Genomic DNA, 18697 nt, shown 5'->3' with positions numbered 1-18697 from the left:
ACACCGATATACTTTACACTATTTGGCTTATTTTAAATACCGCCCTGACAGTTATGATACTACACATCTCTTACTATCATATACAGGGCCGAATTTGTATATAAGCATAACAAGCTACAGTTTAGGGCCTCACATTACAAGGAGCCTCGCTCCATCTTAAAAAAAAATCCTTTTTAATATTGTCACAGGTGAATAATATTAAAAAAAGGTTATACCGTAGGGCGACCACAAGTTTATATCCGGTCCTAATCGTATAAATTCTCTTTGGTGTTATTTGAGCACGTGAGTCAAGTGGTTTGGTTCTGTGCATTGTTTAGGATATGATTATTATCAACTGAAGTATTGTTTAGAATAATTTTCGGACATACCAAAATAAAGAACTCATATAGCATTTTGCTTCTATTTTGCAAGGAGTAACTGCGCTAAGTAGAAAAAAAAAGGGGGGGAGTTCCCCTATCCACAGGCGGCATATGGAATTAAAGAAAACTTCAGAGTAACTAAATTCGTAATTAATTAAAAAATATAACACCAATTGTTGCTATAAATTCCCGTAGCTTTTATTTAAAGAAATAATAATTTAATAAGTATCGTTTTATTTCATAATTTAATTACAGAAGTGAGCAAGTGCCTTGTTACGGAACATTTAAATTTGTTATTGATTGAAGCAATTGATAAAGATACTCACTATGGGGGGGGGGGCGGACTTTTCAAATCTCAACTACATGATCATTAACTACAATAGCATGTTAGCATGTACTAAGGACAAGAATATTCTGGGCCTGATCATCGGCCCCGATTCACATAGGATAAGCAGACCACTGAACGAACCCGCTGCTGTGCTACAACTTCTAGATCTTCCCTTCAAAATTTAACGTACCGTAGATCATTGCTAGCATTAGCATTAGCAGAGGCATACGATGCAAGAAAGGAAGCTTATTCAGCATCAGCCTGTCCAGCTGAGCCTTAAATTTATTTAGGCTATCAACTTCAACAACAAATGATGGAAGTCCGTTCCACCAACCAATTACCCGCTGGCTAAAGGCAAATTTCCTCACATCTATCCGACATCTGTCCCTCAATTTGAATTTATGCCCTCTCAGGTGATTATTCTGAGCAAGAGGAAGAATCTCATCGGCATTGAGCATGCTCAAACCATTCAAGGCCTTATACTCCTCTATCAGATCACCTCGCCGGTGCCTAGTCTCCAGACTCTGTAATTTGCAAAACTTCAGTGTTTCTTCGTAAGAGCAACCCTTTGTTCCATTCACTAATCTTGTTGCCCTTCTCTGTACTCGTTCCAGCATCTCTATATCCTTCTTGAAATGAGGCCTCCAGACCTGTATACAGTACTCTAGGTGTGGTCTGACCATTGCCTTATACAAGGGAATAATCACCTCCTTATCCTTGCTAGAAAAATTCCTATATATCATCGACGATACACCATGAGCTACTCTTGCAGCCCGTCTGCACTGCCAGAAAACTTCATATCTGCCTACACAACCACCCCCAGGTCCCTTTCATTCTCTACCACTGTCAGTGTAGTACCACAGAGTTGATACGTTGCTCTGGGGTTGCTGTTTCCCATATGTAGTACTTTACATTTGTCAATGTTAAACTTCATTTGCCACCTCTCAGCCCATCTGCTCAACCTTTCCAGATCCTGTTGCAGCAGCATACCATCAGTAGTGTCCTTAACAACCCTGCCAACCTTTGTATCGTCTGCAAACTTGGACATTAAGCTTGATATACTATCATCAATATCATTTATAAATACAGAAAACAACAACGGACCCAGCACTGAACCCTGAGGAACTCCACTAATAACATTAGTCCATGTTGAGCAGTGTCCATTGATTACCACTCTCTGTCTTCTGCCACTCAGCCATCCCTTTATCCATAGCAGCAATTTGCCTCCAATGCCACACTGTTCCAATTTGTGCAGCAGTCTTCCATGTGCAACAGTATCAAAAGCCTTTCTAAGATCCAAATATATAATATCAAAGTTATTCCCTGCATCCAGTTCTTTTGTGACTACATCATAGTATCCAATCAGATTGGTCCGGAAAGACCTGCCCTTAACAAAGGGAAGGTCTTTGTTTTTGGCGAATACGTTCGGAATTTTTACTCCCTTGGAATTGATGCCTCATCTTTCTGCAGTTCGAAGAAAGAAGCCTATAAACATGAATAATAACCGTTTTCTGGTAGGATTTCCACGCCATGACTTGCCTGGCTTCCCCGGTTTCCACCCCCCTCCCCAATTCTGAAACTTCATTGTTAATTTCTGCTAATATGTAATCACAATGTGTTATTCTTTCTTGTAACTTCAATCAATGTAATTTCCTTGAATATTTATAATATACACACTTCTAGCCGAACCAGGCTATTCTGGCGGTGCCCACTGATGTGGAAATAAAAGGATGTTAATAATAATAAGAATGTAGTGTTTAGGTTGATGACGCCATATATAAAGCAAATCCTGATGAACTCTCTGGAAAAGGTGAATATTCTTCGATCAATATCTGACCATACTAGACTTCTCAATCTTTATTGATCTTTAATCAGATTACCTCTGGACTATGACGCTCTTCTGCCAAGAAGAATGTACTAGTGTTAATTGAACCCTCTCGCCCTCTCAGAAGATAGTAAGGAAATGACATTATGTGATGATTTCACATTAAATTTGTCTCTCTATTTAATCACTATAATACCACCAGTGGTGTATTCGGGCCTGAACGACGTTTCGGTACTTTTTTCTAAATGTCACAATAGAAAATCATTTAATTTATACACCTAATATCATGAAACAATAGCATAATCAAAGGGGAGGGAGTAATATCTATTTTACCCATTGCTAATAAAAATATATATTAATAGTAATCTTTAATATTAATAGATTTCTTTAAAAATTTATTTAAAAACAAGAATATAAATTTCGCAATGAAACTTGAACGTTTCTTACTAAAGTACAATGTGTTAGATGAAGAGATCCAACGAATGATATATGTTGTGGTGCGTGCGAACGCTGCATTTTGATTCGCCATGAGCTGAACGGCAGAACTGGTTGTTCTATGAACGTTAGTCTGAAGTCTGATTCATTTACTGTACAGTCGATGTGGCGTTATCGTATACTGTAGTCTTCTGGAGAACCAGCATTCCGGTACCATTTTTTTTAGCAATACACCTCTGAAAACCACATGAGTTTTTTTAAGTTGTTTTATCAGCCAAATGACTAAATATACTATACAATTATGTAACGTTTCGGGTACCTTGCAGAAACCCATCATCGATCATACGTGATTGTAGTGTTAACTAAGGCTATGAGCCATCAACATATCGTATCTCTAAATTAAGCGTATTCGGTGGTCTATTTGCTGGACGAAAAAAACAAAGTTTCCTGGAGAAAAATCACGCAGTTCTCCCTTCAGACCAACTAACTCAGCCACGTTGTGAAAAAATCCGATAAAAAATGCCTCACGCCATTGACGGAATTCAAAACTTTTTTTTTTTTTTTAATGAAAACCCCAAACACGAGAGGTATTAGAACCTATAGTATGCATGGGGTTGAGAAGATGAAAGAAGAGATTTGTTGATATTAGACCTGAATATCTGTAGATTGCAAGTTTCAGGAAATGCATATGAAGGAAGACTGTTCCAGAAAACAGAAGTTGAATGAATAAATGAGGAAGAAGAAAAGTTGGTTCTGTGAGTTTGAAGTTGAACAGTAAAAGGATGTTGACTAGCTGCGGCACGTGCTCGGACTGCTTTGGAAGAGAGAGCGGGTATTATAGAAGCAAATACAGAAGAACACTGCCCATGGAAGTATCTATAAAAAATGCATGCAGCAGAAACAGAACGTCTATGAGACAGAGAGTGAAGAGACTCTGTTAGAGGGGAGTCATTAATTAATTTAATTGCCCTCTTTTGAATGGAATATGGAAGCCTGAGACAGGTTTTGGATGCACCTTCCCAGATGTGGGAACAATATTCCATGGTAAGGCAGATTTGCAATTTGAACTTTGCTGTTTGGATGAAAAGTAACGCCGAGCGCAAAAGAGAAAAACTTCTTTTTCAGATGCAAAGGAAGCAATATTTGCAGGAGCGGATTAAGGTCGGTTGAGGCCCCGGGCGCAGAAGAAAATATTGGGCCCCTTAAAAAAAGAGAGAGAGAGATAGGGAAAATAAAAATACATTTAACCAATTTTTTAAATAAATAAAAAATATTATGTACTATTAATGTTTTATTTCCAATAAAATTTGAATATAATATATGTATAATATAATTAATAATGGCATAATAATAATCACAAAGTTTTGAACTAATATGTTCAAATAATTTGTTGGGGTTTTGCGTTTTTGGACCCTTCAGAAGTCGGGACCCAGTCCGCGCGCCCGGTGCGCCCGCCGTTAAATCCGCCTCTGAATATTTGTAATGAGCTTATGCCAAGAGCGATTAAAAGATCAATATAATGTGAAATAACTGGAAAGGCACAATTTGGCCATTGCCAGAGTCCCGAAACCAACAGCTTTTATTCAAATAATTAATAAAATGTTTATTTTTTGGTCTCTACGAAATGGCGCTGAAGAAGTTTGTTTGTACATGTGCTAAGCAAACGATAGATTACGTTGATCATCGCATATTGTGAATTGTGTTATTTGATATTACGATGAGTTCGCTGAAAGATAAAGTTGCTCTTGTTACAGGTAGTTGTGAAATCATCAACGGATTATAATTGCTAATGTTAAAATTCTCGCTGCACCGGCATAATTTCAGTTAAATTGGTCACATTTTTGTATTTTATTTTATTCGATAATATCAAACACCAAAAGTTTTCTGAACTTATGTTATAGGTAAACCAAAATTAAATGTGTTTTCAAGCCCACGTGGAGGAGCAACATTTGCAAGACCAACCCTTATATTACGGAATCGGTTTCTTTCAGTATTTATTTATTATTATTTTGCTGTTCAAAATATAAACGCTTCAAAAAAAAATAAATAAAAATAAATTTTGACTTTTTAATCTTATAACAATAAGTCATTGCATGTGCATATACTTTATAGCTTTTACATAACTAAGAAGAGAACTGATGTGAATGATGATGTTATATATATATATATATATATATATATATATAGATATATATATATATTGGGCGATTTTATTTAATTAAACGTTATTAATCTGTAGGGAATTAGGTGTATATGGATCAGGCTACCAAGTTAGCAAATGTAAACTAGCTTTAGCCTGGGAGGCCTATAAACGTAATATAAATGAAATGGTATTAAAAATAATATTATGCTAAATAATGAAAATAACAATAAAAATGCTAATAAACAATGTAAACTTGACCTGATATCACTATAATTATATATATATATATATATATATAATTCTTGACTAAATTTCAAAGAGTATGAAAAGGCTGTTTAAGCAATGTGTAAGTAATGTATCTCCAGATCTAAACACAATATTCCAAATGCATTCTCACTATTTATTTGTATAACAGATCAGTAACTTCCTTCTTAAATGCAAAGATATGGTAAATCATTGATAAGACACCATGCATCTTCCTGGCCATGTACTTATGCGGCATGGTTATTTCCACATCTAATCGTATCATAAGACCCAAGACTCTCTCCTCATTTACATCTGTCAGCTGTACTCTCCCTCCAGTGTATAAGCTATTCTCATGTTGTTATTTGAAAAATAGAAAACCTTGCATTTGGCAGTATTAAGATAACTGTCTTTTCTCTGACCATCTGTTCAGCTTGTGTTGATCATTCTGAAGGAACTCAGCATGGCTTGCTTTGGTAACCACTTTCTTAACATGTCATCTGCTAGTTTAAACAATTTCATTCCCACCTATAACACGATCCTCAAACATTTAATGTAGAGGTCATAACAAATATATCTTTTTCAATTTGAGATAATAGCATAAAACCATTTGACACACTGCTGGTCTGTATATAGGACTTTTAGCCCAACATAATGTTGCATTTATTTCAAGCATCGAGGCCTGTTAACCTCGAGGCCTGTTAACCATAAAATAAATGTGATGACAAGAAATTAGTTTTATATATCTACATAAAACGTAAACGTAAATAAATTTGTTCGTAATATTTCAATTACTTTTCAGTCAAAAACCTTAAGTACCATAATATTGGCATTTCATTAGATAAACTATGAGTTAAAGGCGAGTGTTGAAATGAAATGTCCATTAAAAGCTTATTAATTAAAATCAATCTGCATGTTTACAGGTGCATCATCTGGAATTGGTGCAGGAACTGCAGCCCATTTTGCATCTCTGGGTTGCTTGTTGTCGTTAACAGGAAGGAATGTTAATGCTCTGAACAAAGTTGCTGAACAGTGTAGGGCAGCAGGTTTATCAAGTGACAAGGTATTAGTAGTTCTTATTAAATTGAACATTGTTCATGTTGAATTTAACATGGACAATAAATCAATTTAACACATGAAATAAAATTTTCAACTTTTTATTACTGCTATCTTTAAAATAAATGTGATGACAAGAAATTAGTTTTATATATCTACATTCTTTTAATATAAGAAATATTTGTTTGCTGTATATGAGTCAGCAAAAAGTCTCAGATGTTGCTAAGGTTACTTCCTGACTTGGATACATTGTTGCAGAAACACTTTATGGAAACAATTGAGCAATTTTGTTTCTTGATTTTTGAGAAACAGTCACGATACAATTGCTAAACATTGTTCTATGTTTAGTAATTGTATACGCCTGCCACACCACTTCAATATATTTGAGTGAGGGTGATTGCTGCAACATGCAATATATATATTTATTGTAATTGCTTTGGGAGAAAAGGATCAGTAAATATGAGTGGTGATCAATAAGTATTTACCCTCACCTAGGAATAATTGAGTTACAAATATGGTGTTATATGCAGGAAAATCTCATTTAATACAAACTTCAAGGGACTTAATTTCTCTCATTTTGTAATAAAGAGATCTGTGAAATGAACATGTGAAAATCAGCTTTCAAATTCTGTTTCACAGTTTGCCCTAATTAAACTTTAATTTCTTTTTTTAAATACATTTTTACATAAAATTAATATATTCATAAATACAAAAATAAAAGAAAACAACTTAATTCTGAAAAAAAATAAAGGCAGTGGCATTCACAAGAACTACATCAGAGAAACTTTTAAAAGTAATTGTTAATTAAAACTGTCAAGAGTTTTCTACAATAAGGGTTAAGTGTCTTCTATTTTCCTTCCAGCATTTTAAGATTGCTGATAACATTGGCAGAAGAATGTTAACCTGCTCTGCAATTTCTGTTTTGGTGTGTTTCATCTTGTCAACTTCTTCAATGATTTTGGAATTTAATACCCTAGCATAAATCATTTTCTTTTTGCTTTGTATCCATGCTGAACATTGGTAATTTTCACATCCTGACACAAACCAAATGTTTATTTAAAAAAAAAAAAAAAAATAGAAGTGGTTCAAAACATGGAACTTGCGCAGAATAAGTTGATGTTTGAAGTATATACAATGTGGTTGTCCTGTGGAGTATAAAGAGAAAATTTATTTATTTTATTACACCAATGCCCAACATCTGTAGCATGAATTGTGCTACAGATGTTGTGCCATTTTTGTTTTAGTTCCGCTCATATTTCACATTAAACTGAGGGATCTGGCTCTCCCCCCCCAATAAAATAGCAAGGTGACCTTGACAACTGGGTAGTGTGGTACGTTCGTGTCAGACGGCACCTGGGATTTCTCCTATCTCCGCTCTGTGTAGCACAGTGTGATTGGCATACTTTGTACTAACCAAACTGAAAAATAAGATTATACCATTAATGGCACAAACATTAACTTTGTAATACGCATAAACCATATTTTGTATTAAACAAATTTTTTAACATGAGAATGCCTATCCGTTTTGAAGGGGAATAAGATCTACTTTTTACAAATAAGAACTTTGTATAATATAAACCAGTATTGTATTAATGAGGTTTTCCTGTATATATATATATATATATACATACATACACAGGGTGGTTCAAAAATGATGGTCAATAATTTAAAGGTGAAAAGTACAAACTAAAATAAGCAAAAAAGTCCCAGTGAACATCGTTCCGCAAATGGACCGTTTTCGAGATAATGCACATTTTCTATTATGATTTGCCACTGACTATGGGAGCACTAGTTTAGCAAAAAGCTGTGAATCCTTTGCTAAGGGAGGTTTTATTAAACATAAGATAATACATTTTTAATTTTTGGTTTCAACACCACAGGATTTTACAGATGTTGCATGATGTTACAAAAGGTGTTCAAAATGCTGTCCTTGCATCCATACACAGCTTTGTAGTCTTCTCTGCATTGAGTTGCAAATCCTCTCAGGTATTCCTGGGTCATTTCTAATTTGCTGAAAGGCTCCTTCGACCCGACGCTTCAATTCCTCAACTGTGTTAATGTCAGAAGTGTACACCAAGCTTTTTATATGACCCCAGATACAAAAACCCATAGGATTTAAGTATGGTGAGCTGAGAGGCCACATTACAGGCCCACCTCTACCTCTCCACCACTGACCACACCTTCTAGTTAGATACTGAGTCACAACTCGAGCAAAATATGTGATGCACCCCATAAACCACATGTTCTTGCATTGCTGAAGTGGAACATTATCATAATCAAGGAGGTCTGGAAGAACATTCTGCAGGAACTGAAGGTACAGCTCTCCTGTAAGCCTGTTTGGCAGAAAGTGTGGTCCAATTAGACGGTCTCCTAGTAGTTCTGCCCAACATTCAATGAGAAACATTGCTGATGTCGTGACTCGTGAATTTCATTAGGATTTTTGTCGAGCAAATGTGACATTTATGAAAATTAAAAATACCATCACAAGTAAACCCAGCTTCTTAGTGAACAAAATGTTGTTTAAAAATTGGGGGTTCAGGATACACTGTTGTTGCATCCACTGGCAGAAGTTCACTCTGGGAGGATAGTCTGTATTGCTGAGACCTTGTACATGCTGGATATGATAGGGATACAATACAGGTAGTTCTCGACTTTACGAGTTAATTCGTTCCTAGCACATGCTTGTAAAGCGAAAACTCGTAAAGCAGGAATTTATTTCACATAGACATAAGGTTAAAAATAGGGGTTACGTTCTCAACAATGAAATTAGTTACCTAATTAGTTTATGTTTAAACAATGATTGATTTATCCAATTTTGAAGTTTAGAATTTTCATCTGTGCTATCATCTTCAGAATTGATTTGGTTGGTTTTACCTCCAATGCCATTTCCACCAAATCCACTTCTCCTACCTCTTTTTCTACCAGTAATTTTTGAAAGTCTTCAGTAATCATATTTTTTTTATTTTTTTAGGAGCATCAGCAACTAAGGCCATGTTACTCTGTGTGTATTTCTATAAATTGCATGTCCTGAGGTCAATTTTCTGGTTTGCTGGATGAAAAACCAGAATTTCCAGGAGTAAAACCACGCTACCCTTGCCTGAGCCACGTTGTGATAAAGACCCATAAAAATTCCTCCCGTTAATCAACAGGATTCAAACTTGGGTCTTTTCCACCCAGTGTGGGGAGGAGGGCAATTCTATCAACTGTGCTATCCACGAGGGCTTCGGTAGTCATATCATCAAAACCTGCCCCTCGTACCGACGTAGCAAGTTCTACTATTGCACCGATTCCGTTTTCTGATGGTTCGACTATATTTCCTGAATGAACTGACTCTGGCTATACATTTTGCCACACACATTTAACATTGACAGTTTTACTTCATTCAGCGATAAAGTTATGATTCTGATACAGTCCACAATTGAGATATGTTTCCATGCCTCCATTACTTCAATAGATTCAGAATCAATTTTTTCCAAAATCCATCGTAACGATTTTCTGATGTAATGAGTTTTAAAGGTGGATATAATGCTTTGATCTAATGGCTATATGAAAGAAGTTGTATTAACTTGATATAATGGCTGAATGAAAGAAGTTGTATTAACCTAGTATAACTGTGGTGGTAGGAACATAACTTCAATGTTATGTTCCTACTTAAATCTTTTGGATGGCCTGGTGTGCTATCCAAAAGTAATAAAACTTCTAAATCTAGATTTTTCCACAATTTCAATAGCAGAGAACGCAACATGGGGATTGCCCAACAAAAAAAAATACAGGGATTTCTCAATAATTTTTTTTCACTCAGCCAACAGCGGTGATTCAAAAAGAAATGTTGGAAATGTTGAAAAATTACATTCAACAGAGTAGTAGGGTTTCCCCTGCACAAAATCTCAAAAATACCCTGTTATGCGAGGTTTAATCGCTTCTCGGTCTTTTGGCTAAGATCAAAGTGTTATGCGAGGTTTACCGAAATTCTCTAACCATGTTAGAGCGAAACTGTGTTACATAAATACCGTGTTATGTGAGGATTGCCTCAATTTATCAATCGTGTTGTAGAAGTACCGTGTTATACGGGGGGGGGGGTTGCCTGCATATACAAAAATGAGCTTTAAGAAACTAAAAACATTTTACTTAATCTTAAGATAATTTGTAATAATGCTAGTTGATGCTTAATGTATTATACAGCAGATTGCCTCTGTTTTTTGACTCTTGGTAAAGTTATTATTATCAGTGAAAGATTTTTATAGTAATTTTTAAAGTACCATGTTGTGTTAATACTCAATGAATAGTATAGCACAGTGGTTTTCAACCTTTTTTTTAATAATGGCACCCCTAAGTCATTTATTTTTTTTTTTTTTGTATGTGTGTGTGTGTGTGTGTGATATGATAGTTATTACAATAATATAATTATAAAAATTACATTTCATAATACAAATTATATATATACAGTACATAATAATTTTATTCTTTATATAGAGGTACTAAGTAAACATCAATTATAGATCACTACCAAATTAAAAAGATACTGTACACCTTTTTATAATGAAATAAACATAAATTTAAAAAAAAAATAATAATAAGTTTAAGTAACTTAAGCTCAAATTATGTGGCACACCTGAATTGTTGTTGCGGCACCCTGGTTGAAAACCACTGGTATAGCAATTGCTTAATTATCAGTACTCACCTCACTTATCTGTTTTCACATTGGGATTATAGAAGTAGAAAAAGTGAAGGCATTAAAAATATAATTAATAAAATTATAAGATTAAACTACATTAATGATTTAAGACTGCTTGGAGGAAAAAGAGGTGCACCGCCCATTCCCCCAGTTGTCATCTATAAAAATCACTATGTAAACGAAATTAAATTGTTAAAAGTTGTGATGTAAAAATTATTTTTTTTTATGCATCATTTTTTTTTATGTAAACCCCAAACACGAGATGTATTAGAACCTAAAGTATTTAGTACCATGCTTGGGTTGGAGGTTGAGAAGACAAAAGAAGTTATTGGTTGACATTGGACTTGAACTTCTGTAGACTGTAATTTTCAGGAAATACGTATGAAGGAAGGTTGTTCCAGAAAAAACAGCAGTTGAATGAATAAATGAGAAAGATGAAAAGTTGGTTCTGTGAGTTTTAAGTTGGACAGTAAATGGATGTTGGCTGGTGGTGGCACATGTTTGGGCTGTTTTGAAAGAGAGAGTGGAAATTATAGAAGCCAATTCAGAAGAACAGTGCCCATGGAAATATCCGTAGAAGAGGCATACAGCAGAAACAGTATGTCTATGAGACAGTGAGTAGAGAGACTCTGTTAGAGATGAATCATTAATTAACCTAACTGTCCTCTTTTGAACGGAATCAAGAAGCCTGAGAGAGGTTTTGGGGGCACCGCCCCAGATGTGGGAACAATATTCCATGGTAGGACGGATTTGCAATTTGTACAGAGTAAACAGCTGTTTGGAAGAAAAGTAACCCCGAGAGCAAAAGAGAAAACCAAGTTTTTTAGCTGCAGAGGAAGCAATATTTGTAATGTGCTTGTGCCAAGAGAGATTAGAAGTTAGGGTAATCCCCAAAAGAGATATATCATTTTGCCTAGAAATCGGAGTGTCACCAAACATAAGCATAGGAGCAGAAGAAGAATCCTTTTTGCGAGATATAAGACAAGACTGAGTTTTAGAAGGATTGAAGTTGTCTTTGCCCCAGTGGAGAATTACCTGGAGATTGACATTTAAGGAATTGGTAGCAGATTTTCGAGAAGTTGAAGCTGATTGAGCTAGGCAAGGTTTCTCAAAATGGAAAGTGGAATGCAGTATGCTATCATCGGCAAAACTATGGATAGGATTTCCAGTCAATGGAAGAAGGTCATTAGGAAAAGAGTGGGGGAAAGAACTGAACCTTGGGGGACACCGGCAATAGTGGAGAAGTTAGAAGACTGAAAGCCATCTACCATCACTCTCAGTGAGCGATCAGAGAGAAAACCGGATAACCAATTACAAAAAACAGTTGGCAAACCATAAGATGAAAGCTTGTTTAGATTTGCTACTACTAATACTAATATATGGCCTTATGTAAGACCATATATTAACCTTTGGCCATTCTGTTCTATGTAATGATGAAGTAGAAACAATGGCAATCACTGATGAAGTGGTAGGACCATACCATGAAATGTCTGATTTCCCTCTGTATATAATTTCTGACCACAAATAAACAGCTATTTAGAGGTTAAAAGTGCCCATCTAATTCAGGAAACAAGAAAAATATATGTAATTTTCCATTTAAATCTCTCTGAAACTTCATTCCCAATTTCTCTTTTTGCCTTCTAGTTTGCTGTAGTCATATTTTAGTAATCCTGTTTTATTACTGTATGGTTAATTCTCTTGGGCTTGTAGGAATATTTTTAGTTACTGTGTAACTATCATAAATCAGATAAAACGGCAAAAACTTATTTAATATAAGTAACCCACCACTTATATTAAAGAAGCTTTGTTGTGTGATCTTAATTAGGTACAGTTAACTCTATCATATTCTCATCTGAGTTTTTTTTTTAATTTGTGCCTATTTGATCCATCATGTTAAAATGGAAAAAGATTGTTCTTTCTATTGAACAAATACTTCATCTCATAAACATGAAGAAAGGTGCTAAAGCATGTACTTGGTCATATGGAACAACAAGGAGACAGTGCTCTTGCTCACAAGGTGATGCTTAAAAATTTGTATAATACCATAGAATAAAAAGGCAAACCAAGGAAAAAAGCAAACTTTGTCGTTTTACTTTTTCAAAAAATAATATACATGTAGTAAATTTTAAGTCAAATTTTCTCATGATGTAGTATACTTTTATAAATATGAATAACAGTATATGTAAATAAATTTATGTTTTTGTTACAGATTTTTGCTTTCATTTTAAAGATTATCAGGGGTTTCAAATATCTGGGAAAATTTATTTCCCAATCATTCAGATAATTGAGCATCTGCTGTAATTACAAAATATTTCAAAAAATAAATAAAATCAGATTTTTTTCATGCAATTTTAACCAATTTTGGGGGTGAGAGTGGGAGATTCTTTTAATATAGTTGAAATTTTAGAAATTAGATTTTATAATAAAAATTATTTATTGTTGAAATGCTTTGTATTAGGTTTTCTTGGTACCTGGTGATTTATCTAAGGAAGATGATGCAAAAATGGTCATAGAGAAGACTGTTGATCATTATGGGAGATTAGATGTTTTGGTGAGTTATTTATTTTGTTTTGAAGATATGAGCATTAGTTTCTGATGTAAGAAAGCTATCATATACAGCATCAGCCAAAAAAAAAAGAAAAAAAAAAAAACACTACCTCACCTTATCTTTCCTTTTCCTATAATAATTTGTCTTTGTCTAGTTCCTCTTAAATTGATTCAAATTACACTTCCACAACACCAGATGGAAGTTTATTCCAACAATCAACTACCTTTTCCTGTAAGCATTTCTGTCATGGCCATTGTCAACCTTGTGTTGCTCAGCATTACAAGAATACAAAATGGGATGGTCTGCAAGATTTCCTTTCTTCTTTTCTTTTGTCTCGTTACTATTTCAAATATTCTGATGTCAACGTTTGTTCAGATCATCTCATTGAAATTATTCTTGTAGGGAATCCTTTATTCCACACTCCACCTTCAAGATAATGTTGCATATCGCAATTGGCTTGTATCCAAATCTTCAGCTTCATTTTCTGCCTACACCAAAGTCTGCAACAATTGTAAAGCAGTTATTAATCAGTCTAAACTAGATTTTGAACAGGCTAAGAATAGAAAACTTGCTTCTTGTCCAAATTGTAGTTGAGTATTCTTGTCTCTTGCCAAAGCTATTGGCCACAACTTTTGCCCATCTCTTTCCCACCTCAGTCAAGACCAGATGGTTTTATTGGAACTTCATCCAAAGATAAAGCTGACCTGCTAGCATCCTACTTTTCTTCCAACTCATGTATTGATGATCTTGGTAAAGCACCTCCTACCATTCCCAGTACACAACATTCAATGCCTCCTGTGGTCTTCCATCAAAAGGATGTCAGAAAAATTTTGAACAATCTTAATGCTAAGAAAGCTCTGGGTCCTGATGGTATTTCTCCACTTGTTCTCAAAACCTGTGCTCCTGAACTTTTCCTGTTGTGTGTCGCCTTTTTTCACTTTCTTATTTCAAAGGTGTTTTTCCTTCTGCTTGAAAATTTGCTCATATCCAGCCAGTTCCTAAAAAAGGTGAAAAATCTCTCCCATCCAATTATCGTTCCACTGCACTTACTTCTACTCTTTATTAAGTAATGGAGAAATCAATTAACTGCCAACTCTTAAACTGTCTTGAAACCTTCATCTGATCAACGATTGCCAGTATGGATTCCATTAGTGTCGATCCACTGGTGATATTCAGCTTATATTACCCAACTATGGACAAATTCAATGCAAAAGTTTCATGAAACTCAAGCAGTTGCTTTTGATATTTCAAGGGCTTTTGATCATGTTTGGCATAAAGATCTTCTAAATAAGCTTCCATCTTATTATGGTTTGCCAACTATTTTTTTGTAATTGGGTATCCAGTTTTCTCTCTGACCACTCACTGCGGGTGATGGTAGATGCTCTCTATCTTCTAATTTCTCTATTAACGCTTGTGTTCCCCAAGGTTAAGTTCTTTCAGCCACTCTTTTCCTCTTGTATATTAATGGCCTTCTTCCATTGACCAGAAATCCTATTCATAGTTTTGCTGATGATAGCACATTGCATTCCACCTTTCAGTTTGAGAAACCTTGCCCTGCACAAACAGCTTCAACTTTTCGAATATCCACTACTAATTCCTTAATGCTAATTTCCAAGTAATTCTCCAGTGGGGCAAAGATATATCACAAAAAGGATTCTTTTGCTCCTATGCTTATCTTTGATGACACTCTGATTTCTAGGCAAGGTCATATATCTTTAATGGGGGATTACCCTGACTTTTAATCTCTGTTGACCTAAGCACATTACAAATATTGCTTCCTCTTCATCTAAAAAACTGGGTTTTCTCTTTTGCTCTCAGCATTACTTTTCTTCCAAACAGCTGTTTTCACTCTGTGCAAATCGCAAATCCGCCTACCGTGGAATATTGTTCCCACATCTGGGGCAGTGTCCCCCAAAACCTCTCTCAGGCTTCTAGATTCCATTCAAAAGAGGGCAGTTAGATTATATTAATTAATGATTCATCTTTAAGAGAGTTTCTCCACTCTCTGTCGCATAGATGTTCTGTTTCTGCTGCATGCCTTTTCTGTAGATACTTCCACAGGCACTGTTCTTTTGAACTGGCTTCTATGTTCCCACTCTCTTTCTTTTACAAACCAGTCTGAACACATGCCACAACTAATCAACTTCCTTTTACTGTCCAACTTCAAACTCATAGAACCAACTTTTCTTTAGCATTAGCATTAGTAGAGGCATATGATGCAAGAAAGCAAGCTTATGCAGCATCAGCCAAAAAAAACCCTTCCACTTCACCCCTCCGTTCTTCCGAAATACCTGTCCAGCTGAACCTTCTTCTTTGTCATTTATTCAATTCAACTTTTGTTTTCTGGAACAACCTTCCTTCATATGTATTTTTTGAAAATTAAGATCTACAGAAATTCAAGTCTAATGTCAATAAGTATCTTCTTTCATCTCCTCAACCTTCAGCCCATGCATGATACTAAGTATTATAGGTTCTAATACATGTTTAGGGTTTTCGTAAAAAAAAAAAAAAAATAAATACTCCTGATCTTTTTTATTTTCCAGTACCCTGAGTGTAGTATCTTGCAGGTGGTACATTAACCTGGGATTATTGCTATCCACGTGCAGTACCTTGTATTGGCATTTAACTTATTCAATCCATTGAAAGCCTTAAACACCTCAGTCATAACTCCTTGCACTTGCCTAGTTTCCAGACCCTGCAGTTTTCAGAACGGAAGCTTTTCATGGTAAGAGTACCGCTTTTGTAATCCTCACTAATCTTATTGCCTTCTCTGCACCCATTCCATCAGATCAACCTCTTCCTAAAATGAGGCTTCCAGACTTGTATATAGTACTCAAGATGTGGACTAACCATTGCCTTGAATACTGCACACAGGTCTGGAAGCCTCATTTTGGGAAGAGGTTGATCTGTTTGAACAGAGCAGAGAAGGCAACCGGATGAGTGAGGGTTACAAACCAGTACTTGTACCAAGAAGGGCTTCATTTCTGAAAATTGCAGCATCCAGAAACTAGGAACTTATGAGACCTGATTGAGTTGTTTAGGTTTTGAATGGAATAATAAGCTAAATACTGATGGCATCCTTCCTCCCCTCAGATAATACATGTGACAGGGACATAAATTTGTGCATCATGCTATGCGTATGAATGTCCTTCAAGCTCCATGTAGAAATGTGTAGTTTGAACTATATATGTTTACTGATTCTTTACTTGACTTCATTTTGTTGAATTAGTATTAACATATAACTTAGAATTATAAAATGAAGTTTCTATATTGGCTTTTTTCAAAATTATGAAAAGTTGAAGGACTTGTACTTCTGTTTTCATCCTTTCTTGTGTGTGTGTGTGTGGGGGGGGGGTTTACCTCTAGCAGGATTGTTGTAGTGGAAAAACTCACTAACAATTCCAGAGCGGATAGAGAATTTGTCTCACATTCCCATAAATTTTAATCTACTAAAATAAGAAGGACCATCACGAGTCTAATTGTGTTATCTTTATATATTCAGAGTGATTCAAAAGTCATGCACCATTATAAATATTACAAATTAATATTTATTTTTTTTTGTTTTAGAGGTAAAAAATAGCTGACAAATTATCTAAGATTGACAGTGAGCTTACTGTTTATGTGTGCGGTACCATGTGTTACATACTGTTCAGTAGCCAAAGAATTTAACAGGCAGAATCCACACCAGCCTCCAATTGATTAATCAACCTTTGGATGACTAAGATTATCATTTGGAGTCTGCTGTTTACCAGAACTGCTTAAGAAATATTGATGAACTTAAGGAAGCAGTATCTCAGAATGCTCTCAGATTACAAAAGATACATTGATATCTGTGAAGGCATCATTCGCACAAAGAATTCAAGTGTTTGCAAGTTGGAGGTGGTCATTTTGAATATCTGTCACAATAAAAATAATTTACTGCATGGTGCACAACTTTTGACTCACCCTGTATATTAAGCACTATAAAAATGAAGCAAAAACACAAACAATTGAAACTTGTTATATTTTAAATTTTTGTAGGTAAATAGTGCTGGCATTATTGCCAATGGAACAACTGAGAATACTCCTCTTGAAAAGTTTGATGCAGTGATGAATATTAATGTTCGCTCTGTGTTTCATATGATGCAGCTAGCTATCCCACATTTAGTTAAAACAAAAGGTAATCACAAAAAAAAAAAACTATTATCAAGTAAGTAACAACAGTAGTTAAAACAGAGAAACAGAATAGTCACATATTAGTAAACTAAGTGAACATTTTTGGTAATATTTTAATAAGATTCTATTCTGAATTCCTAAGAATGTTTTTTTAGAGAGTAGAGGAGGAAATTCTTTGAAAAATTATAAATTAAAAAAAATCAAGGATGTGCTGTTAGTGTTTTTTATTTCATTTCATAAATTTTTGTGCTCTTTAAATACAGAAATTATAAAATAAATTTTATAAACCACTAAAACATTAGCAAAAGGGCATTATATACTTATTGAGATAACTAAGCATATAGTGCCTTTTTGTTGATGCTTTCCAGAATCACCCTCAGTGACAGTATAGTTGGTTTGCCACTTTTCACATCATAATTGGAAGAAAATTTAAAAGCCTCTTCAGTCAGGCTTGTAGTTAGCTGATCTCTGGCAGAGGGAGTAGGGTGTTCCCAATGAGTTAGTCCAGATTTTTCAGCTTGCACAACTTACAAATCAGTCTGTGATCATACACTTCTAAAGGCATAATGTACATTAGCATAATATGGCCTAAGTCACTGATCTGTGGAAATCCTAACAAATCCTTTCACGACTTGGTCTTCAATGATGTGTAAAAGATGAACAAAAATCAAGAAGAGGTTTTTTAGCAACTGAAGTACGTATAATTTGAAGAAGAAAAAAAAATTGGGTTCCAACAATTACCATAGTCACAGTAGTAGTAGTTGCCTGGCAACCCAAAGGTCGAGGGTTTGATTCCCGCCTCGGATTTGGATCATTGTACTGCAAAACCCTTGGGAGGTGCATTATGGCCACAGAAGCCTATGCGCCAACAACTACCAAAAAAAAAAAAAAAAAGTAGTAGTAGTAGTAGTAGTGGCATGTGATGCAAGA

The 18697-nt window shown here is 35.1% G+C and overlaps 1 protein-coding gene across 3 annotated transcripts in view; it reads left to right on the top strand.

Annotated features, from left to right (window-relative positions):
- The first annotated feature begins 4658 nt into the window (after positions 1-4658).
- The window catches only part of LOC150090203 (uncharacterized), a 41752-nt gene continuing 27713 nt past the window's right edge, over positions 4659-18697 (top strand). The window contains exons 1-4 of one of the 3 annotated variants that reach the window (XM_090369013.1): positions 4659-4701; positions 6257-6396; positions 13523-13615; positions 17633-17771. In XM_090369013.1, the coding sequence (XP_090225139.1) occupies positions 4665-4701; positions 6257-6396; positions 13523-13615; positions 17633-17771 (409 nt within the window). In that variant the 5' untranslated portion in view covers positions 4659-4664. Of the gene's footprint in view, positions 4702-5391; positions 5437-6256; positions 6403-13522; positions 13616-17632; positions 17772-18697 lie in introns of those variants that run through there. The other 2 variants (XM_090369014.1, XM_090369015.1) reach the window with 2 other exon arrangements.

This window comes from Mastigoproctus giganteus, chromosome 2 (assembly GCF_048544385.1).
Source record: "Mastigoproctus giganteus isolate SK-2022 chromosome 2, ASM4854438v1, whole genome shotgun sequence".
NCBI lineage: Eukaryota > Metazoa > Arthropoda > Arachnida > Uropygi > Thelyphonidae > Mastigoproctus > Mastigoproctus giganteus.
This window is presented reverse-complemented; position numbering and strand designations above follow the sequence as displayed.